Source organism: Entelurus aequoreus, linkage group LG18 (genome assembly GCF_033978785.1).
Source record: "Entelurus aequoreus isolate RoL-2023_Sb linkage group LG18, RoL_Eaeq_v1.1, whole genome shotgun sequence".
Taxonomy (NCBI): domain Eukaryota; kingdom Metazoa; phylum Chordata; class Actinopteri; order Syngnathiformes; family Syngnathidae; genus Entelurus; species Entelurus aequoreus.
Window position 1 is genome coordinate 48,425,354 of NC_084748.1, and position 18,927 is coordinate 48,444,280.

At 39.5% G+C, this 18,927-nt stretch overlaps 1 protein-coding gene across 1 annotated transcript in view; it reads left to right on the plus strand.

Annotated features, from left to right (window-relative positions):
* f8a (coagulation factor VIII associated) overlaps positions 1 to 18,927 on the plus strand; it is a 44,952-nt gene that overhangs the window by 21,546 nt on the left and 4,479 nt on the right. Inside the window, exons 4-8 of the mRNA XM_062026225.1 lie at positions 1,714 to 1,873; positions 1,949 to 2,017; positions 4,164 to 4,284; positions 4,405 to 4,497; positions 11,025 to 11,089. Coding sequence (XP_061882209.1) covers positions 1,714 to 1,873; positions 1,949 to 2,017; positions 4,164 to 4,284; positions 4,405 to 4,497; positions 11,025 to 11,089 — 508 coding nt within the window. The remainder of the gene's footprint in view (positions 1 to 1,713; positions 1,874 to 1,948; positions 2,018 to 4,163; positions 4,285 to 4,404; positions 4,498 to 11,024; positions 11,090 to 18,927) is intronic.

The window sequence follows — 18,927 nt, forward strand, 5'->3', positions numbered from 1 at the left end:
ACCAGTAGTCTTTACCAAATGATCATATTCGCTGACATACTGTCCCCTCTGGAAATATGGCTGCAATGGTTTCCCGGGGAACGGTTGACCATCAGCATACATGGACAGGAATTACACTTCATAATTTTCAAAGTTAAAGGGATTAATGTGTGTAGGAACTAGGGGTGTAACGGTACACAAACATTTCGGTTCAGGTCACGGTTTGGTTCATTTTCGGTACAGTACGAAAACAACAAAATATAAATATTGTGGTTATTTATTTACCAAATTTGCAAAATCTTCCACCAAAAATATTTTTCTTATTGTAATATTTGATGTGAAGTAATGGGAACCTTAGGTCAATAATTCATAATAAATAAATAAATAAATGATAAATGGGTTATACTTGTATAGCGCTTTTCTACCTTCAAGGTACTCAAAGCGCTTTGACACTATTTCCACATTCACCCATTCACACACACATTCACACACTGATGGCGGGAGCTGCCATGCAAGGCGCTAACCAGCAGCCATCAGGAGCAAGGGTGAAGTGTCTTGCCCAAGGACACAACGGACATGACTAGGATGGTAGAAGGTGGGGATTGAACCCCAGTAACCAGCAACCCTCCGATTGCTGGCACGGCCACTCTACCAACTTCGCCACGCCATCCCCGTTGGTTTTGATTCCATATTATGTTTTGAGCAATGACAGTTGGAGGGGGAAAAAACAGCTTTGTTTTATTAGTCAACATTGCAACTTTTTCGAAATTACATTTACCCTTTAAGCTTTTTTATATCGCTTTTGTTATGTTTTTGTTTATTTTAATAGTATTTTTAGAATGTGCCGTGGGCCTTTTAAAACATTAACTGTGGGCCGCAAATGGCCTCCACGGCACACTTTTGACACCCCTGCTATAGATAATAAAAAATTAAACGTGATAAATCTATGGATAAAAAGCAGAGCCTGGCGACGCATGCGCGTTTATCATAACTCTCTTGCTCTCTCTCTGTCTCTGCCCCTCCCTCACCAATGCTGCTGCGCGCACAATTTGTTTTGTTTTTAACCCCTTCTTAACCCTGAACGTACATTGAAAATACACGCAACCCTAACTCAAAATGCCTGACATTTGAGGCATTTAAGAAACTGCGCCCTGACAGCCCCGCAAAAGAGGACATGTCCGCTGAAAAGAGGACGTATGGTCAGTCTATCCTAGCCCGTTAGCTGCTAGCATGCCATGTGTTGTGCCTCGGTGTGCATTGTTTACACAACGTGCGTTACGCTACTTAATATAACCGTGTGGAAACTCGTTCGGTACACCTCCGAACCGAACCGGAACCCCCGTACCGAAACGGTTCAATACAAATACACGTACCGTTACACCCCTAGTAGGAACCCATATAACTCTCATTATCAACAAATGTTGATAATGAGACTTTGCAAGTGTTCAGTGTATAGCTTCACCTTTATTAGTTTTAAAGGCAAAATGGTTTTATTCTCCTTTTTTTGTCTCCTTGCTGTTTCTGCTTGTAAGTGCTGTGTGTGTGTGTTGACTCACATGTGCCTCGGCTCATATTACCAGCAATGTCACCAAGGTGCACCCCCCCAGAAAGGCAGTATATTACTTTTTTAAAATTGATTAGTAGCGGTGTACGGTACAACCCTATTCTGAACTCCGATGTGCAGAACAACCACGGAGGCATTTGACTTCAAGTGTCAATAATAATGTCCGACAGATGTGAGCAGACTCTCTTCAACGCTCCCGGAGAAGCCTTGGCGCTAACGGACGCCGCCCGCCTCTTTCTGTCCTCCGAGAAGGAGAACCGCTCTCTGCAGGCGCCAGGCTTTGACGAGCACCTTCAGGCCGCACTCAACTGCTACAGTTTTGCCATCAAGGTCCTTTTTTTTCCCCCCTCTTTTACGTCCCGTAAAAGATCAGTGAGATTATGCAGGTGTTCATGTGCTCCTCAGGTGTACGTGGAGATGAACCAGCCTGTGATGGCAGCCAGTCTTTGTCTAGAGCTGGGGAACGCACTCAAGGTAAAGCTTCAGGAACACGATTTAGAGTAGAGATGGGGCGATTATCTGTATTCGCCTTTTTTATTTTATTTATTTATTCTACAACTGCATCAGCAGATACAATAGATACACATAATGATACCAGTATTTTAACATCTCTTCCACCTGCAGTGTTGGTCGCTTGTACAGTACGTCTCTTCTGCTTGCCATAAAACTCCAATTTTTTTGGCCGGGAAATCCAGTTTTTGTCCTTCTTTTCCGGAGTCTTCACGGTTCCGTTTGTTTTTGCGACTGCAGCGATGGGGTCCGACTAGAGATGTCCGATAATATCGGGCTGCCGATATTATCGGCCGATAAATGCTTTAAAATGTAATATCGGAAATTATCGGTATCGGCTCGGAAATTATCGGTATCGGTTTCAAAAAGTAAGGGAGAAGTACAGAGCGCCAATAAACCTTAAAGGCATTGCCTTTGCGTGCCGGTCCAATCACATAATATCTACGGCTTTTCACACACACAAGTGAATGCAAGGCATACGTGGTCAACAGCCATACAGGTCACACTGAGGGTGGCCGTATAAACAACTTTAACACTGTTACAAATATGCGCCACACTGTGAACCCACACCAAACAAGAATGACAAAAACAACAGAACAAATACCCAGAACCCCTTGCAGCACTAACTCTTCCGGGACGTTACAATATGCACCCCCCGCTACCCCCTACCCTCGCAACCCCGCCCCCGCCAACCCCACCCACCTCAATTTCCTCATGCTCTCTCAGGGAGAGCATGTCCCAAATTCCAAGGCATGTTAAAAAAAATAATGCACTTTGTGACTTCAATAATAAATATGGCAGTGCCATGTTGGCATTTTTTTCCATAACTTGAGTTGATTTATTTTGGAAAACCTTGTTACATTGTTTAATGCATCCAGCGGGGCATCACAACAAAATTAGGCATAATAATGTGTTAATTCCACGACTGCATATATCGGTATCGCTTGATATCGGAATCGGTAATTAAGAGTTGGACAATATCGGAATATCGGCAAAAAAGCCATTATCGGACATCTCTAGGTCCGACAGAAAAGATATCTCTGCCAAACATCCAAACCTTGTGTAAATATCTTGGCAAATATGAGATGATTATACAAGTAAAGAAGAGCAGGCAGCAGCTCACACATTCTCATACTTTCTGTAACATCCAGGAAGGAATTATGTCAGCCATCTTGAAAAAATGTCAACTATAATCTACATGAAGGAGCCCACCATTGTTTTTATTTAAATGACCACAATATTTCAGAGTTCGTCATGAAGAAACCTTACAATGTATTGAATCCATAAAGTGTTATAAAATGTTATAAAATGGAGTAGATTAGTTATTTTGATGTATAGAAATGTCATATTTATACTAATTTTCCCAGCAGATGTTCCATATTTATTAATAAAATGTTGATGCTCCTCTTAGACACACGTAATAAATGTGTTTGCTGCTAAATTAAACACAACATCAAACATTATGTCACGACTGGTCCCACCTTTCCTAAAAAAATATGTATAAAAGCAGCTACTTTTTTCCTACACTTTGAACCCTGCGGCTTATTAAAAGGTGCGGCTAGTTTGTGGATTTTTTTTGTAACGGCCATATTACCTTCCAATGGCATTCCTTTTGTATTGTTTCACTTTCACAAATCAGTAAATTCACCAAAACGTCACCGTGGAGTTATTGAGTCTGGTTAGCTGATTGGAGAGCTAGCTTGCGCAGCTGGTGGGTCCATGACCATGACTTCTGTTTTGTTTGATCCGCCGTTTTACTGCCGTGTTACAGACACCGCTTGGAAACAATTAAGGTATGTAAATAAACATTTACAAAATATTCCTGTGTAAATAACTCATTTCACAACGTATATATCTGCGGTGTGCGACTAATATATGGGAAAATATTTTTTTCTTCTAAATTTAGTGGGTGGGGCTTATATACCGGTGCGCTCTGTAGCCAAGAAAATACAGTAGTCATGTTTAAATAACTTTTACTGCAAATGAATATCGGCTCCAAATATTGGTTATCGGCCTCCTTGACTACTAATAATCTTATCGGTCGATCTTTACGTCTCAGCCTTTTGTCATGTCTGGATGCGTTCCAATAATTTAGCGGCATCTTCCACAGGAGATGAACCGACCAGGAGAGGCCATCGTTCATTACCAGAGGGCTGCGGAGCTGCAGACACAGATGCCGGTGGAAGCTCTTCTGTCACTGGGAGAAATGGCTTCATGTAAAATCCTCACGCGTGAGTCAATTGTTTCTGACTCATACCTGAGCATTCCTGCTTAAAAACATGGCCCTCTGACCTCCTAATACGTGCGCAAGTACAGCTTATGCATTGTAAGGACATCTGTATGTCTTTCAGGCGACTACGACGGTGTGCTGACGGTGTTTACAGAGATGCAGTTGATGTGCCAGGAGAGAGGACTGCAGCTACCGGGCACCAGCACCCCTGTTGGTGAGGCTCACTAGCTCTTCATCTCATAGCCTTGAAATCTCCCCACTCTTTGTGTGAACAAAGGTGAGACGTAATTCTACTCAGCCACGTGTGCCTTATGTTTCATTTGAAAATAGGCAAATCCTTTTCAAATGTACTAAGTTAAAAGGGTGATGACTCCGTAGTGTCTGATGGTGGAACTCTATCCGGCTCGAAGGACCAATGTAAGGAAGGGATAGTAGTTCTTTTAGAACTAGAGAAATGGACAGATTCCGGCCAGAGAATCCTTTAATCATCTTTATTGCTGAAAAGTAGATGTGTGTGTGTGTGTGTGGTATTTAGTAGGGATGTGCGTATCGATCCTGTGGTATCGATATATCGATACTCACACGCTACTCATTTGGCATCACTTTTCTGAAAAAAGTATCGATATAAACCAAAAAAACGGCGTGTAGGGGGTGCAAGCATCACTTTCAGATGTTTTTGATGACTTATTTAAAGGCCTACTGAAAGCCACTACTAGCGACCACGCAGTCTGATAGTTTATATATCAATGATGAAATCTTAACATTGCAACACATGCCAATACGGCCGGGTTAACTTATAAAGTGACATTTAAAAGTTCCCGGGAAATATCCGGCTGAAACATCGCGGTATCATGACGTATGCGCGTGACGAAGTCCGAGTAACGGAAGTTATGGTACCCCGTAGAATCCTATACAAAAAGCTCTGTTTTCATTTCATAATTCCACAGTATTCTGGACATCTTTTGCAATTTTTTAATGAACAATGAAGGCTGCAAAGAAGACAGTTGTAGGTGGGATCAGTGTATTAGCAGCGGACTACAGCAACACAACCAGGAGGACTTTGTTGGAGCGCTAGCCGCGCTAGCCGCCGACTTCACCTTGACTTCCTACGTCTCCGGGCCGCCAAACGCATCGGGTGAAGTCCTTCGTCCTTCTGCTGATCGCTGGAACGCAGGTGAGCACGGGTGTTGATGAGCAAATGAGGGCTGGCTGGTGTAGGTGGAGAGCTAATGTTTTTAGCATAGCTCTCTGCAGTCCGGTTGCTAAGTTAGCTTCAATGGCGTCGTTAGCACAGCATTGTTAACCTTCGCCAGCCTGGAAAGCATTAACCGTGTATTTACATGTCCACGGTTTAATAGTATTGTTGATTTTCTATCTATACTTCCAGTCAGGGGTTTATTTCTTTTGTTCCTATATGCAGTTAAAGCAAGATGCTATCACGTTAGCTCGTAGCTAAAGCATTTCGCCGATGTATTGTCGTGGAGATAAAAGGCACTGAATGTCCATTTCGCGTTCTCGACTCTCATTTTCAAGAGGATATAGTATCCCAGGTGGTTTAAAATACAAATCTGTGATCTACAATAGAAAAAGGAGAGAGTGTGGAATCCAATGAGCCAGCTTGTACTTAAGTTACGGTCAGAGCGAAAAAAGATACGTCCATCGCTGCCTCTCTAGTCCTTCACTGTAACGTTCCTCATCTACGAATCTTTCATCCTCGCTCAAATTAATGGGGTAATCATCACTTTCTCGGTCCGAATCTCTCTCGCTCCATTGTAAACAACGGGGAAGTGTGAGGAATACTAGCTCCTGTGACGTCACGCTACTTCCGGTACAGGCAAGGCTTTTTTTTATCAGCGAGCAAAAGTTGCGAACTTTATCGTCGATTTTCTCTACTAAATCCTTTCAGCAAAAATATGGCAATATCGCGAAATGATCAAGTATGACACATAGAATGGATCTGCTATTCCCGTTTAAATTAAAAAAAATCATTTCAGTAGGCCTTTAACTTACTATGTGCTGGGACACCCCTGTACCTGGCAGAGTATAGAGCTGGCCCAGTCACGTCACAGGAGACAGCGAATGAGCGTCGTCAACGTGCAACACACACACACAGCCGGCCGACAGCGTTGTTACTTTTCCTGAACAGCAATCTGAGACTTCAGTAAAGTGTGACGTGTGACGACATATCTCGAGTACACTAAACGTGTCAGACATTTTTGTAGATCATTTTTCCAAGTTCATTTTCTCGGGGAACTGTCTTTCGTATGCAGGTTTATAGGACAAGGAAGTCCTAGTTTATTGTGATAAGGAAATTATTGACTTTGCTTCAGAGAAGTGTTATAAGTTTACTTCCACAAAGAGGTTTGAAACATAGCATTGTTATGAATAAATGTTTTTTTAAGCTTTTTCTACCAAGACTTTTTTTTTGGAGAAATAAGACAAGTGAAAATGTGTATATTTTTGTTTATGTTTAATTTATTTGTCATATTTGTTATTTATTTTAATTTTACTTTTATTATATATTGACCATAATGAATGTGGTATAAATGGTCTGTATTTGTCTTAAATAATAACAATAGTAATAATATCTTTGACTGACAAAAATTGCCAATAAGAAATTAATGGTATCGATATCGGTATCGATGAAAATGCAAGAAAAAGTATCGTTATCGTATCGAATCCTAAAAGTGTGGTATCGCCCATCCCTAGTATTTAGTCGTCAACGCACACAAGGCTGGCTGCCACCTTTGATCGAAACGGGCTATTCCGACAAAGACCTGCTTAAAAGGGGAAATGACGTCACGGATTGACCTACCAACTTAAAGGCACAGGAACATTACAGAACTGGTTAACGGCACACAATTGGCTTTCGTACAGTAGAAAAGCTCAGTGGAAAAGAAAGACAGCGGGCAGGAAGTCCCGGGTCACTTTATCGGTAACTTTCACGCCAAGACACCTTCTCAAACCAGTCACAAACTTCCGGCTTCACAATAAAAGTGCTACGCTTTTTAGCCTAACTACATAACAAAATGAAAAAAGTCCTCAATTTGGAAATGTTTAGCAGGCTGAATATTATGTTGTATTTATAAATAGAAACAGTTAATGGCCTACTGAAAGCCACTACTAGCGACCACGCAGTCTGATAGTTTATATATCAATGATGAAATCTTAACATTGCAACACATGCCAATACGGCCGGGTTAACTTATAAAGTGCAATTTTAAATTTCCCGCCAAACTTCCGGTTGGAAACGCCTTTGGATGATGACGTATGCGCGTGACGTAGCCAGTGAAACAGGAGTATCGGTAGCCCATTGAAGCCAATACGAAATAGCTCTGTTTTCATTTCGTAATTCCACAGTATTCTGGACATCTGTGTTGGTGAATCTGTTGCAATTTGTTCATTGCATTATGGAGAAAGAAGCTGAGCAAGCAAAGAAGAAAGTTGTCGGTGCGAAGCGGAGTATTTTGCGAGGGAAGTCAGCAACAACAGTACACAGCCGGCGTTTCATTGTTTACATTCCCGAAAGATGCAGTCAAGATTGAAGAACTCGGACAGCAGAGACTCTTACCAGGAGGACTTTGCCTTCGATACACAGACGCCTGTAGAGAACTGGGACAACACAGACTCTTACCAGGATTACTTTGATTTGGATACACAGACGCAGACGTGCTACTGTGAGTACGCAGCTGCGCTTCCAAACATTTGATCGCTTGCCCGTACGTGCATGTCACGTACGTAACTTTGGTTAAATATATAAGCTTTATGAACCTTGGGTTAGGTGAACGGTCCTTTGGGCTGAGTGATTTGTGTGTGTTGTGCAGGTGTTTGAATTGTATTGGCGGGTTATATGGACGGGAGTTAGGAGCTAGCATAACAAACACCTAGGTGTTTGTTATGCGGGATTAATTTGTGGGTTCCCTCCGGGTACTCCGGCTTCCTCCCACCTCCAAAGACATGCACCTGGGGATAGGTTGATTGGCAACACTAAATTGGCCCTAGTGTGTGAATGTGAATGTTGTCTGTCTATCTGTGTTGGCCTTGCGATGAGGTGGCGACTTGTCCAGGGTGTACCCTGCCTTCCGCCCAATTGTAGCTGAGATAGGCTCCAGCGCCCCCTGCGACCCGAAGGGAATAAGCGGTAAAAAATGGATGTATGGATGGATTAAATATAAGCCTGGTTGTGTTGTGGCTAATAGAGTATATATATGTCTTGTGTTTATTTACTGTTGTAGTCATTCCCAGCTGAATATCAGGTCCCACCCGCCTCTCACAGCATCTTCCCTGTCTGAATCGCTTCCACTCCCCACTAGTCCTTCACTTGCACTTTCCTCATCCACAAATCTTTCATCCTCGCTCAAATTAATGGGGAAATCGTCGCTTTCTCGGTCCGAATCGCTCTCACTTCTGGCCGCCATCACTGTAAACAATAGGGAACTTTGCGGAAATGTTCAACTGACTACGTCACGCTACTTCCGGTAGGGGCAAAGGCTTTTTTTTTGTCAGATACCAAAAGTTGCGATCTTTATCGTCGTTGTTCTCTACTAAATCCTTTCAGCAAAAATATGGCAATATCGCGAAATGATCAAGTATGACACATAGAATAGATCTGCTATCCCCGTTTAAATAAAAAAAAATCATTTCAGTAGGCCTTTAAAACCTTGTCACGCAGAGATATGAATAGGGATGATACTCGAGACCGGTTTTCCCGGTTGTTCGATAAGAAAAGAACCGAGTTCTCGGACTCGAATCCCTTTTTGAGAACCGGTACCCGTTATCGAGACCACATTAGTAAAGAAAAAGAGTTGGTTCTTTATTCGAATCCCTCGGAACGAATCCCGTCTCGACCAGAAATGCCCCGTGTGACATCACAAGAAATGGAGTCACGTAGCTCAGTCATTAGGCGCAGATAGCGAAAGCAGGAAAACAATGGACGGGAAAAAGCGCTCCAAGGTGTAATAAAGTTCAAAACAAAAGGTATAATCCAATGAATAACTTTACTGAGAGATTTGAGCAGGGTACAAACACATGACCAACACTTTTACGACCAACTGGAAACATAGCAACCAGGCTAGCAACGCACCTCCTTTATGGCAGCTGTCGCAACGTTCTTAAAACAACCGCAGCACATACATATATATACAACACATCTCCCTTTTTTAACTTTAGTTTTTCTTTCCTTGTAAACACTACAAAATCACACTGTAGATGTGTTGTCTGTCTAATTATAAATAATGCAGACGAGGCGTGTTGGCTGAGTTCTTGACGTTTACTTTCACAGCGTGCTCATAACCTCAATCTTACGTGACGACATGCAACAACACTTTTCGGGGCTACGGCGCATGCTCGTCACTCCCGTTGCATGCTGGGTAGTTTAGTTGTTATATTCCCTAGCTCATAACATCTTTCCCCCTATAAAAAAATAATGTTAACTTAATAAAATGTACTTCTTTTTTTAGCTTTAACTTTTTATTTTTTAGCACTGTAACCACATTTGCAAACAACTTTTCTCTTCATAGAAGTTTCTTTCAATAAAGAAATAAAGTGCAAAAATGTCAAAGCATCATAACAAACAGTTATGTTCCAATAGCAGCAGAACTGCACTTTTTGGAGAGCTGTATTATTTTCAGTTTTGTGCCCAAGGGACTGATTTTATTTAACACTATATTATTATTTATACACCTATAGTGATCACAGAGACAGCTTGTTTTTGTGTTACTGTATATATTTGTTTTTATGAAAAATCCCACTTAATATACTTTGGGTAACAACAGTCAATATTTATTTATTTTATTTTATTTTTTTAGGGGGGTAACAGTCAATATTTATTTATTTATTAGATTAAATTGTTTTCTTATATAATAAAAGTAAGCTTTTGTTAAACCAATTATTGTGTGTTTTTTTCCATATACAACAACCTATCTGGACTCGATAAGAGAATCGATAAGGACTCGGTTCGATAAGAGGATTCGATAATAGGCTCGAACTCGATTATTTCTTATCAAACATCATCCCTAGATATGAACACCATTAACTTTACAACACTGATGTAGAGAATATCAGAAGCGTTTATTAAGGTAGAAATATCACAGATTACATTAGCAAACATCTTTGACAATCAAAGCATGATTGTAACAATCCACATTTTGTGTTGTTTTTGTGTGAAACTGGTATCTGTGACAATCATTGGTACTTTACCTTTAACTTTAACCATGGAAGTGTAGCTCCTCTCCTCTGAATACAAGTGCTCTTACAGCAGGAATGCGGTGTCAAGACACAAAGGCACTGCAGGTATTTTTTTTAAATTGTCATTAAAAGCGTGTTTATGTCCTTTTTGTGTCGAGCTATTTAACAAAGCATAGTGTTTAAAACACGTTTCTTTTAAAGCAAACTTAATTGTCCAGTCGTGGTAATAAAAACCTGATAATTCTCTGTCCAGAGTACACTTTTAGTAATTAATTAATCTTGATTAAATAGCTTATTCCTTTGACAGCTAAAGTTATTATGAATGTTACTACATTACATGTATACTTAGTGTGTTTATAAAACCTTGATGTTTGGATGTTTTAGCTCCATTGTTAGCTGACTTTTGCTAACTTTTTTTTTTTTTACGATTTAGAATGCACAAAAAAGGTAAAACACATGTGTTCTTGTCGCACATAATTATTTCAATAATGAGCAAAAGTTCCCCACGTACATTTTTGCAGGCTTCAGTTTTATTGTTGGTTTCTTCCCTTTAAGGTGCTTTTCTGGACATTGTGGCAAGATGTGAGATCTCCAGAGTGCTACTGCTGATGCTGCTTGAGGTGCGAACATCAACCTTATTTGTGCATTTGTTACTGGGACATGTTTCCAAAGGTTCCCATCAAAAGTGAGTCTTTGTTCACAAATGTATTCCCAAAACAAAAAACGAGTAGGCTAGATCACAGGGCTGAAAACTGTACCACGATTTTTATATCAGTCGATATCAATAATTATTGATATTTTTTTTAATCTGAAATAAAGACCAGGAGAAAAATGTTGGAAATGTAAAAAAAAATGTTAGAAATGTAACTTCCTCTGATTATAATCCCTCAGCTATCAAGGCAGAAAGGAAATGTCAAATCAAACATGGAAAACACTCAATGTAAACAAAATAGTAAAATCACATAAAATAAGATAAAAGATTGTAGAAATATATTCCAATTGAAAAAAAAATATAAAGACTAGGGATGTCCGATAATGGCTTTTTGCCGATATCCGATATTCCGATATTGTCCAACTCTTTAATTACCGATACCGATATCAACCGATATATGCAGTCGTGGAATTAACACATTATTATGCCTAATTTGGACAACCAGGTATGGTGAAGATAAGGTACTTTTTAAAAAAATTAGTAAAATAAGATAAATAAATTAAAAATAATTTCTTGAATAAAAAATAAAGTACAACAATATAAAAACAGTTACATAGAAACTAGTAATGAATGAAAATGAGTAAAATTAACTGTTAAAGGTTAGTTCTATTAGTGAAGCAGCAGCACGCACAATCATGTGTGCTTACGGACTGTATCCCTTGCAGACTGTATTGATATATAATGTAGGAAGCAGAATATTAATAACAGAAAGAAACAACCCTTTTGTGTGAATGAGTGTAAATGGGGGAGGGAGGTTTTTTGAGTTGGTGCACTAATTGTAAGTGTATCTTGTGTTTTTTATGTTGATTTAATTTAAAAAAAAACAAAAACGATACCGATAATAAAAAAAACGATACCGATAATATCCTATATTACATTTTAACGCATATATCGGCCGATCATCTCTAATAACGACAGAACAATAAGATCACATGGACAGCCGTAAGTGCTTTATATTTATTATTTTACTTATTTTTTGTCTGGTTTTGTATTATCCCGTGAGGTGTATATTACTTTTTTTGTTCGGTTTGTACTTAATGAAGTTTTGCACTGTGTGTGTTTTTTGTTTGTTTTCATTACATTTGGATGTATTTGTTTGGTTTGTATGCTTGTGAATCAGGGGCCGTACTTATCAAGCTTCTTAGACTGCCATTTTACACTTAAGTCCTGAGAATTTGCGAAATTTAGTCCTACTCTCAAACTTAAGAATAAAAGCTTTTTATCAACGTTCTTAAGTCTAAGAATCACTCCTACTCTCCACGATATTTAAGAGACCTTCAGAGGTGTCTTAAGTGGTTAGGAGTTGCCAGCAGGGGATGGCACTGAGGCGAGAGAGACGTGCGCCAACGTTCAGGGAACGGAACAATGTTTTGGTTTTTTTTGATGACGAGCAGCTGATCAAACGGTATCGTTTAGACAGAGCGGATATTATTTTTGTCACAGATTTAATACTTTTCGATTCCTTGTTGATTTCTGCATGTGTCTGCAGTGGGCTAGTATATATAGAGCCACCCACACCAGTTTCAAATTGGTTGCCTAATTAATGAATTGGAAAGAAAATGTTATGACAGTAGCGTATGTGTGTGGCCGTGAGGTGAGTGACGTCAGTGAGTGTGTGGGCGAGAGAAGAGAGGGAGCGGTAGCGTGAGTGCCGGCGGGGACTAGTTTGTTTTGTATTATTTTGTAGTTTATTGTCAAAATATACACTCCCATTGTCCACTTAAATATTTCCAAGATATTTCTTTATTCTTAGACAACGGATTCCCTTCCGTGATTAGTCATTTCTATGGACACAGAAATGACGTCACCTAAAATTGCGTTTACGGCACATAGTAATGTCGTAATTCAGCTCTGAGTGTGACACTTAAGATTCAGTCCTACACTTCGCTGAAAGTGTGAGTAAGACGCTTGATAACTAACTTTTATGTGCAGCTTTCAGCGAAGAATTTATTTACTCTTAAGTCAACTCTTAGCAGACTTCTTAGGAGTCATTCTAAGAAGCTTGATAAGTACGGCCCCTGGGCTATGCATGAAGTAAGACTACTTATTATGTTGAAGGCGGGGCAGGAAATATAAGATTTTCTTCATCCTGTTCCTTCTCAAGCATAGGTGTGTAAATATGTGTTTAGTTGCTCAAGTTTAATTGTCTATTGATCAAAAATGCACATCAACGAAGGAGGTAATTATAAATGACAATGACATTGAACACTTAACAATAAGCTCTTAAAATGAAGGTGCAGAAAATAAGGAATATGTAAGAAATGCTTGAGAAAGTGTGGTAAAATAGTGCAAATTGTAAAAATGTAAACACACTTACTTGCCGTTCCTCTTGCCTAAACTGAGTTGCAAGATTGGGAGACAATCAGGAGCACCGAAGCAAGCTCGCTAGTTCAGGGTTTTTCAACCGTTTCTGATCCAGCACATTTTTTTCATTGAAAAAATCTCGAGGCACACCACCAGCAGAAAACATAAAAAAATGAAACTCAGCAGCCGATATTGAGAGTAAAAAAGTTGTTCTTGCAATTGTTGGATATGAATTCAAACCATAACCAAGCATGCATCAATATAGCTCTTGTCTCAAAGTAGGTGTACTGTCACCACCTGTCACATCACATCATGACTTATTTTGAGTTTTTTTGCTGTTTTCCTGTGTGTAGTGTTTTAGTTCTTGTTTTGCGCTCCTATTTTGTTGTTGATTGTCATGTCATGTACGGATGTACCTTGTGGACGCCGTCTGCTGCTCCACAGTAAGTCTTTGCTGTCGTCCAGCATTCTGTTTTTGTTTACTTTGCAGACAGTTCAGTTTTAGCTTCGTTCTGCATAGCCCTCCCTAAGCTTCAATGCCTTTTCTTAGCGGCACTTGCCTTTTGTTTATTTTTGGTTTAAGCATTAGACACCTTTTTACCTGCACACTGCCTCCCGCTGTCGTCTGCATATTATGATCACGACAAACCATGTTCCCGACATCTACACAGCAATTAGCTACCTGCTGCCACCTACTGATATGGAAGAGTATAACATAGTTACGCTGCCGAGCTCTATAACAGCACAGACACTCAACAACAACAACACATTTGCGGATTATAATTACTGGTTTGCAAAAAATATTTTTAACCCAATTAGGTGAAATTACATCATCTCTCACGGCACACCAGACAATATCTCACGGTACACTAGTGTGCCGCGGCACAGTGGTTGAAAAACACTGTGGTAGTTGGCTAACCGTCTAGCTAGCTTACTTGTTGTCACCTCTGTTCGCTCTCTGAACTACAACGTTGCTGCTAATCATATTTGGATGATTACAATCCCAACACTGTTGGTTGTAGAGTATTTACTTGTAGCCGGCGAGAAGGTATATTTTTGAGGTGACGGATGTAAACAGAGGTCACAACACAGGAAGTATATTACCCTAGAGCAGGGGTGTCCAAACTTTTTCCACTGAGGGCCACACACAGAAAAATTTAAGCATGCGGGGGCCATTTTGATATTTTTCATTTTCAAACCATAACAAAATATATGGATTTTTTATTTTTTTTAACCTTTAGGGCTCCCGGGGACCATAAAGGGTTTCAGTCATTAAACTTAAAAATAAGTCAAATTATTATTATTATTTTTTATTTAACGCTTACAGTAAATCTCTTTATCATCTTGAGGTTGATATAAAGTAAAAAAAAAAAAAAAAGGTTTTCTGTCAAAGACAACTTTGTTTTTTATAGTAAAACTGAAATATGCAGTATTTAGTAATTAGAGCCCTAAAAGATCAATAATGCAGGACACCATTGATTTTAATTCTTTAATATTTTTGAGTAATCACAGTGAAAAGTTAAATAAAATCCCACTAAATATATTTGGGATCCAAAAGGTACTCCACTCATAAAGTGATACATTTTTATTAGGTTTTTTGTCACTTTTAACACTTAAGTTAAAACTTCAGATATATCTGTCGATTTTACGTTTGAACTATTATTTTGTTTGTTTTATGCTCTTTTGTCAAATAAAACGTTGATGTTTTTTCATGGCAACCACACAATATATGCAATATTTTTTCCACATTTTAAAGTGATATTTTTAAAGTAATAATTCATTATAACATAGATTTTTAGTCTTTTTTTTTTTTTTTAGCAATGGCAAAAAAAAGAAAAATAAACAAAGACAAAAGAAAAAAAAACAGCCTGCACTTTGGACACCACTGCCCTAGGGGGTGTGGCCACAGGATAGAGTTGCCAATTGGGAAAAGTTTGCTGACTTCTTTGCATGCATGTTATAGAATTTGACATTTTCAATGATAATAACGTTGGTAAATGATCTAGTAAAAAGTGTGTGGTACATGACATGGGTAAGTGTCTAAAATGTTGGTAAATGAGAATGTAAAAGTAAAATATATTGAATAATGCAGGAAATGTAATCTTGATTTTTTTTCTCAATTTTTCTCTTTTTTTCCCCTTAAAGGGTGCTCAAAACATAATCTGTGCAACAACATTTTCACCAAAGAACCACAAAAAAAATCTGAAAAAATATGACTCCTTTTAATGCCTGGCGGTATACATAGTGGTCATCTCCAAGCCTGCATTTCTAGTTTATACAACAGTAGTAGGAAGTAAATACCCAGTGGATGTGAGTGCACAGGAGCATTGTTCTGCAGGGCTGGATGATCGGCTGCCAGAATTGCAGTGGCACACAGCCATTAGCTTTCAAAATGCAGGAGATGTCTCAAAGAATGGCCCACTCGGGCTTAGGATAACAATACCGTAGCACTAAGATGGCGTATGAACACATTTAGTGGTTTGATTTGTCCACTGGTATACGATACAGGCATAGAGGGCTTTGGATGTTTGCCTAAAGTATCCCACAATGCATTGCCGGCAGCCATATTGGAAGGCTAACATCATCGTTCACGATAGCGTTACGAGTGATATATATAAACTAATCAGTGGGAAAGAACGTTGGACCGACTGTGATATGATAGAGAAATACTGAGAGTCCTTGGATAAGAAGTCTTTCCGTCGTTATGAAGGAGAAAACAACCGTATTTGGATGCAAGGATCTGTGCAAGATCGACAAATTCACGACATACTCGCACTTTGTGAACTACCGTATTTTTCGTACTATAAGTCGCAATTTTTTTCATAGTTTGGCCGGGGTTGTGACTTATACTCAGGAGCGACTTATGTGTGAAATGATTAACACATTAGCGTAAAATATCAAATAATATTATTTATCTCATTCACGTAAGAGACTAGACGTATAAGATTTCATGGGATTTAGCGATTAGGAGTGACAGATTGTTTGGTAAACGTATAGCATGTTCTATATGTTATATTTATTTGAATGACTCTTACCATAATATGTTACGTTAACATACCAGGCACCTTCTCAGTTGGTTATTTATGCCTCATATAACGTACACTTATTCAGCCTGTTGTTCAAATCAAATCAAATCAAATCAAATCAACTTTATTTATAAAGCACATTTAAAATTTACCACAGGGGTAGCCAAAGTGCTGTACAATGGGCAGGTTAAAAATTATACTAGAACCGAGCAAACACAACACAACAGAAACAGAACACGATAAAAAAACAAACAAACATAAAAACAGGTTGACAGCAGGTGTATTATGGGGCGCCATTGCAGGATGGGTATCACTCAGTGTTAAAAGCCATGGAATAAAAGTATGTTTTTAAGAGTGATTTAAAAACAGGAAGAGAGGAGGCTTGTCTAACACTAAGAGGTAGGTCGTTCCAGAGCTTGGGAGCAGCAGCGGCGAAAGCTCTGTCACCTCTAAGCTTCAGCCTTGTGTGCGGGACCGTCAGTAGCAGCTGATCGGCTGATCTTAGGGATCGGATGGGGCAGTAAGGCTGACGGAGGTCGGAGAGATATGTTGGCGCGAGGTTGTTTAGACATTTAAAAACAAATAAAAGGAGTTTAAAAGTGATTCTGTAACGCACAGGGAGCCAGTGAAGGGACGCTAATATAGGGGTGATGTGTGGTGTCTGCGGGTCTGTGTTAGCAGACGAGCAGCAGAGTTCTGCACGAGCTGCAGGCCTGGCTAATGCCTACATACAGGGCATTGCAGTAGTCTAAACGAGTCGAGATAAAGGCGTGGATTAATTTCTCGAGATCATGTCCTGATAGAAGCGGTTTCACTTTCGCTATTTGGCGTAATTGATAAAAGCTTTTTTGTACGACGCTGCTGATTTGTTTTTCGAATTTAACTATTCACTATTCTTTAGACATTTTAAATTGCCTTTCAAATGTCTATTCTTGCTGTTGGCTTTTATCAAATACATTTCCCCCAAAAATGCGACTTATACTCCAGTGTGACTTATATATGTTTTTTCCCTTCTTTATCATGCATTTTTGGCCGGTGCCACTTATACTCCGGAGCGACTTATACTCCGAAAAATACGGTAATTAATTACGCCTTGAAAGACTTTCAAAATGATAAGAGTCTGGAAAGGTAGGACCGCTTTGTTTGCGGATGTGTTCGTGACGTTTGTGTCTTGAAGACTAGACTCATGCACTCTCAGAAATGATCCGAGCCAAGTTTGACACCCAGGATAATCTCGGATGAACAATCTAACGTCTGTAAGGATTGGGTTCTCATGTCGCTTCACTTCTGTTTTATGTGGAGGCTACAGTCCGAAACAAGCACATCAAGTTAGATCCACTTCTACTTACAAATAATAATTACCTGAAATGAAATGATCCAAACAAACACAAAGTCGTCACATCTCGTTTGATTGCAGCTACTCATGCTCGCCTTTTCAGCTGCTTCCGTTGGTCCAAAAATACACTTAGGAATGCGATAAAAGCTAGTTTCATCTCTCCCACTTCGATTATGGCAGGTGACAATCGCACACGTCGCCGGCGTTCTGAGTACCACTGTGTCAGGTTCAAACACTGATGACAACTATTAAACAAGACAAGAAGCAAGGAATTAAACAGAGACATAATTCAATTTAGTTCAATTGAGGAGAGCGCGTACACCTGTACGCTTGTACAGTCTCACCACGCTCTGACGAAAGATTGTAAACCTCTTCTTTTATTTTGACTTTTCCTGATTACATGGCAACAGCTGTTTCTAAGGGAGGGGGGTCGTAAACAGCCATCGCCTTTTTTACAAAACAGTTCAAAGAAAAGGTCGTAAAACAGTTCAAAGAAAAGGTGCCTGGATGGTAGTCAGGCCCTGCTTCCTCTCCGCTTTGTAGATCTCGGGTCAAGACAAAATCTTTCTGTGGATTACAATACATCAAAGAAATAGAACACCTTCATGTTGCTTCCCATCCTACACAGTGGAGTTTTACAAGCCTTCTTCTTGGTAGGATTAAAGACAGCTTTTGTCCTCCGACCTGAACTCAATGTAACACAAAGTTTTGTGATAACTTAGATACAATTATTCTGACACACTGAATGAAGGATGAGCGTGTTTACAAACGAAGCCTTCCAAGATGGCCACCGGCAATGCATTGAGGGAAACGTAGTAAAATCTGAAGCCCTCTATTGGCTTTAAGGGGGGTCAGAAGTGTGGCCCGCAGCTCCAGTTTTGGTAGCCTGTTGCCTATTGTTGAAATAACGGCCAAACAAACAAACAAAAAAGTAAAAATGTAAAGAAAAAAAGATCAAAAGAAGCATTTTAATGAGAACAACCTGAAATGTTGATACTAATAAGGCAAGGCAAGTTTATTTATAGAGCACACAAGGCAATACAAAGTGCGTTAGAGAATTAAAATAAGGAAAAATTATAC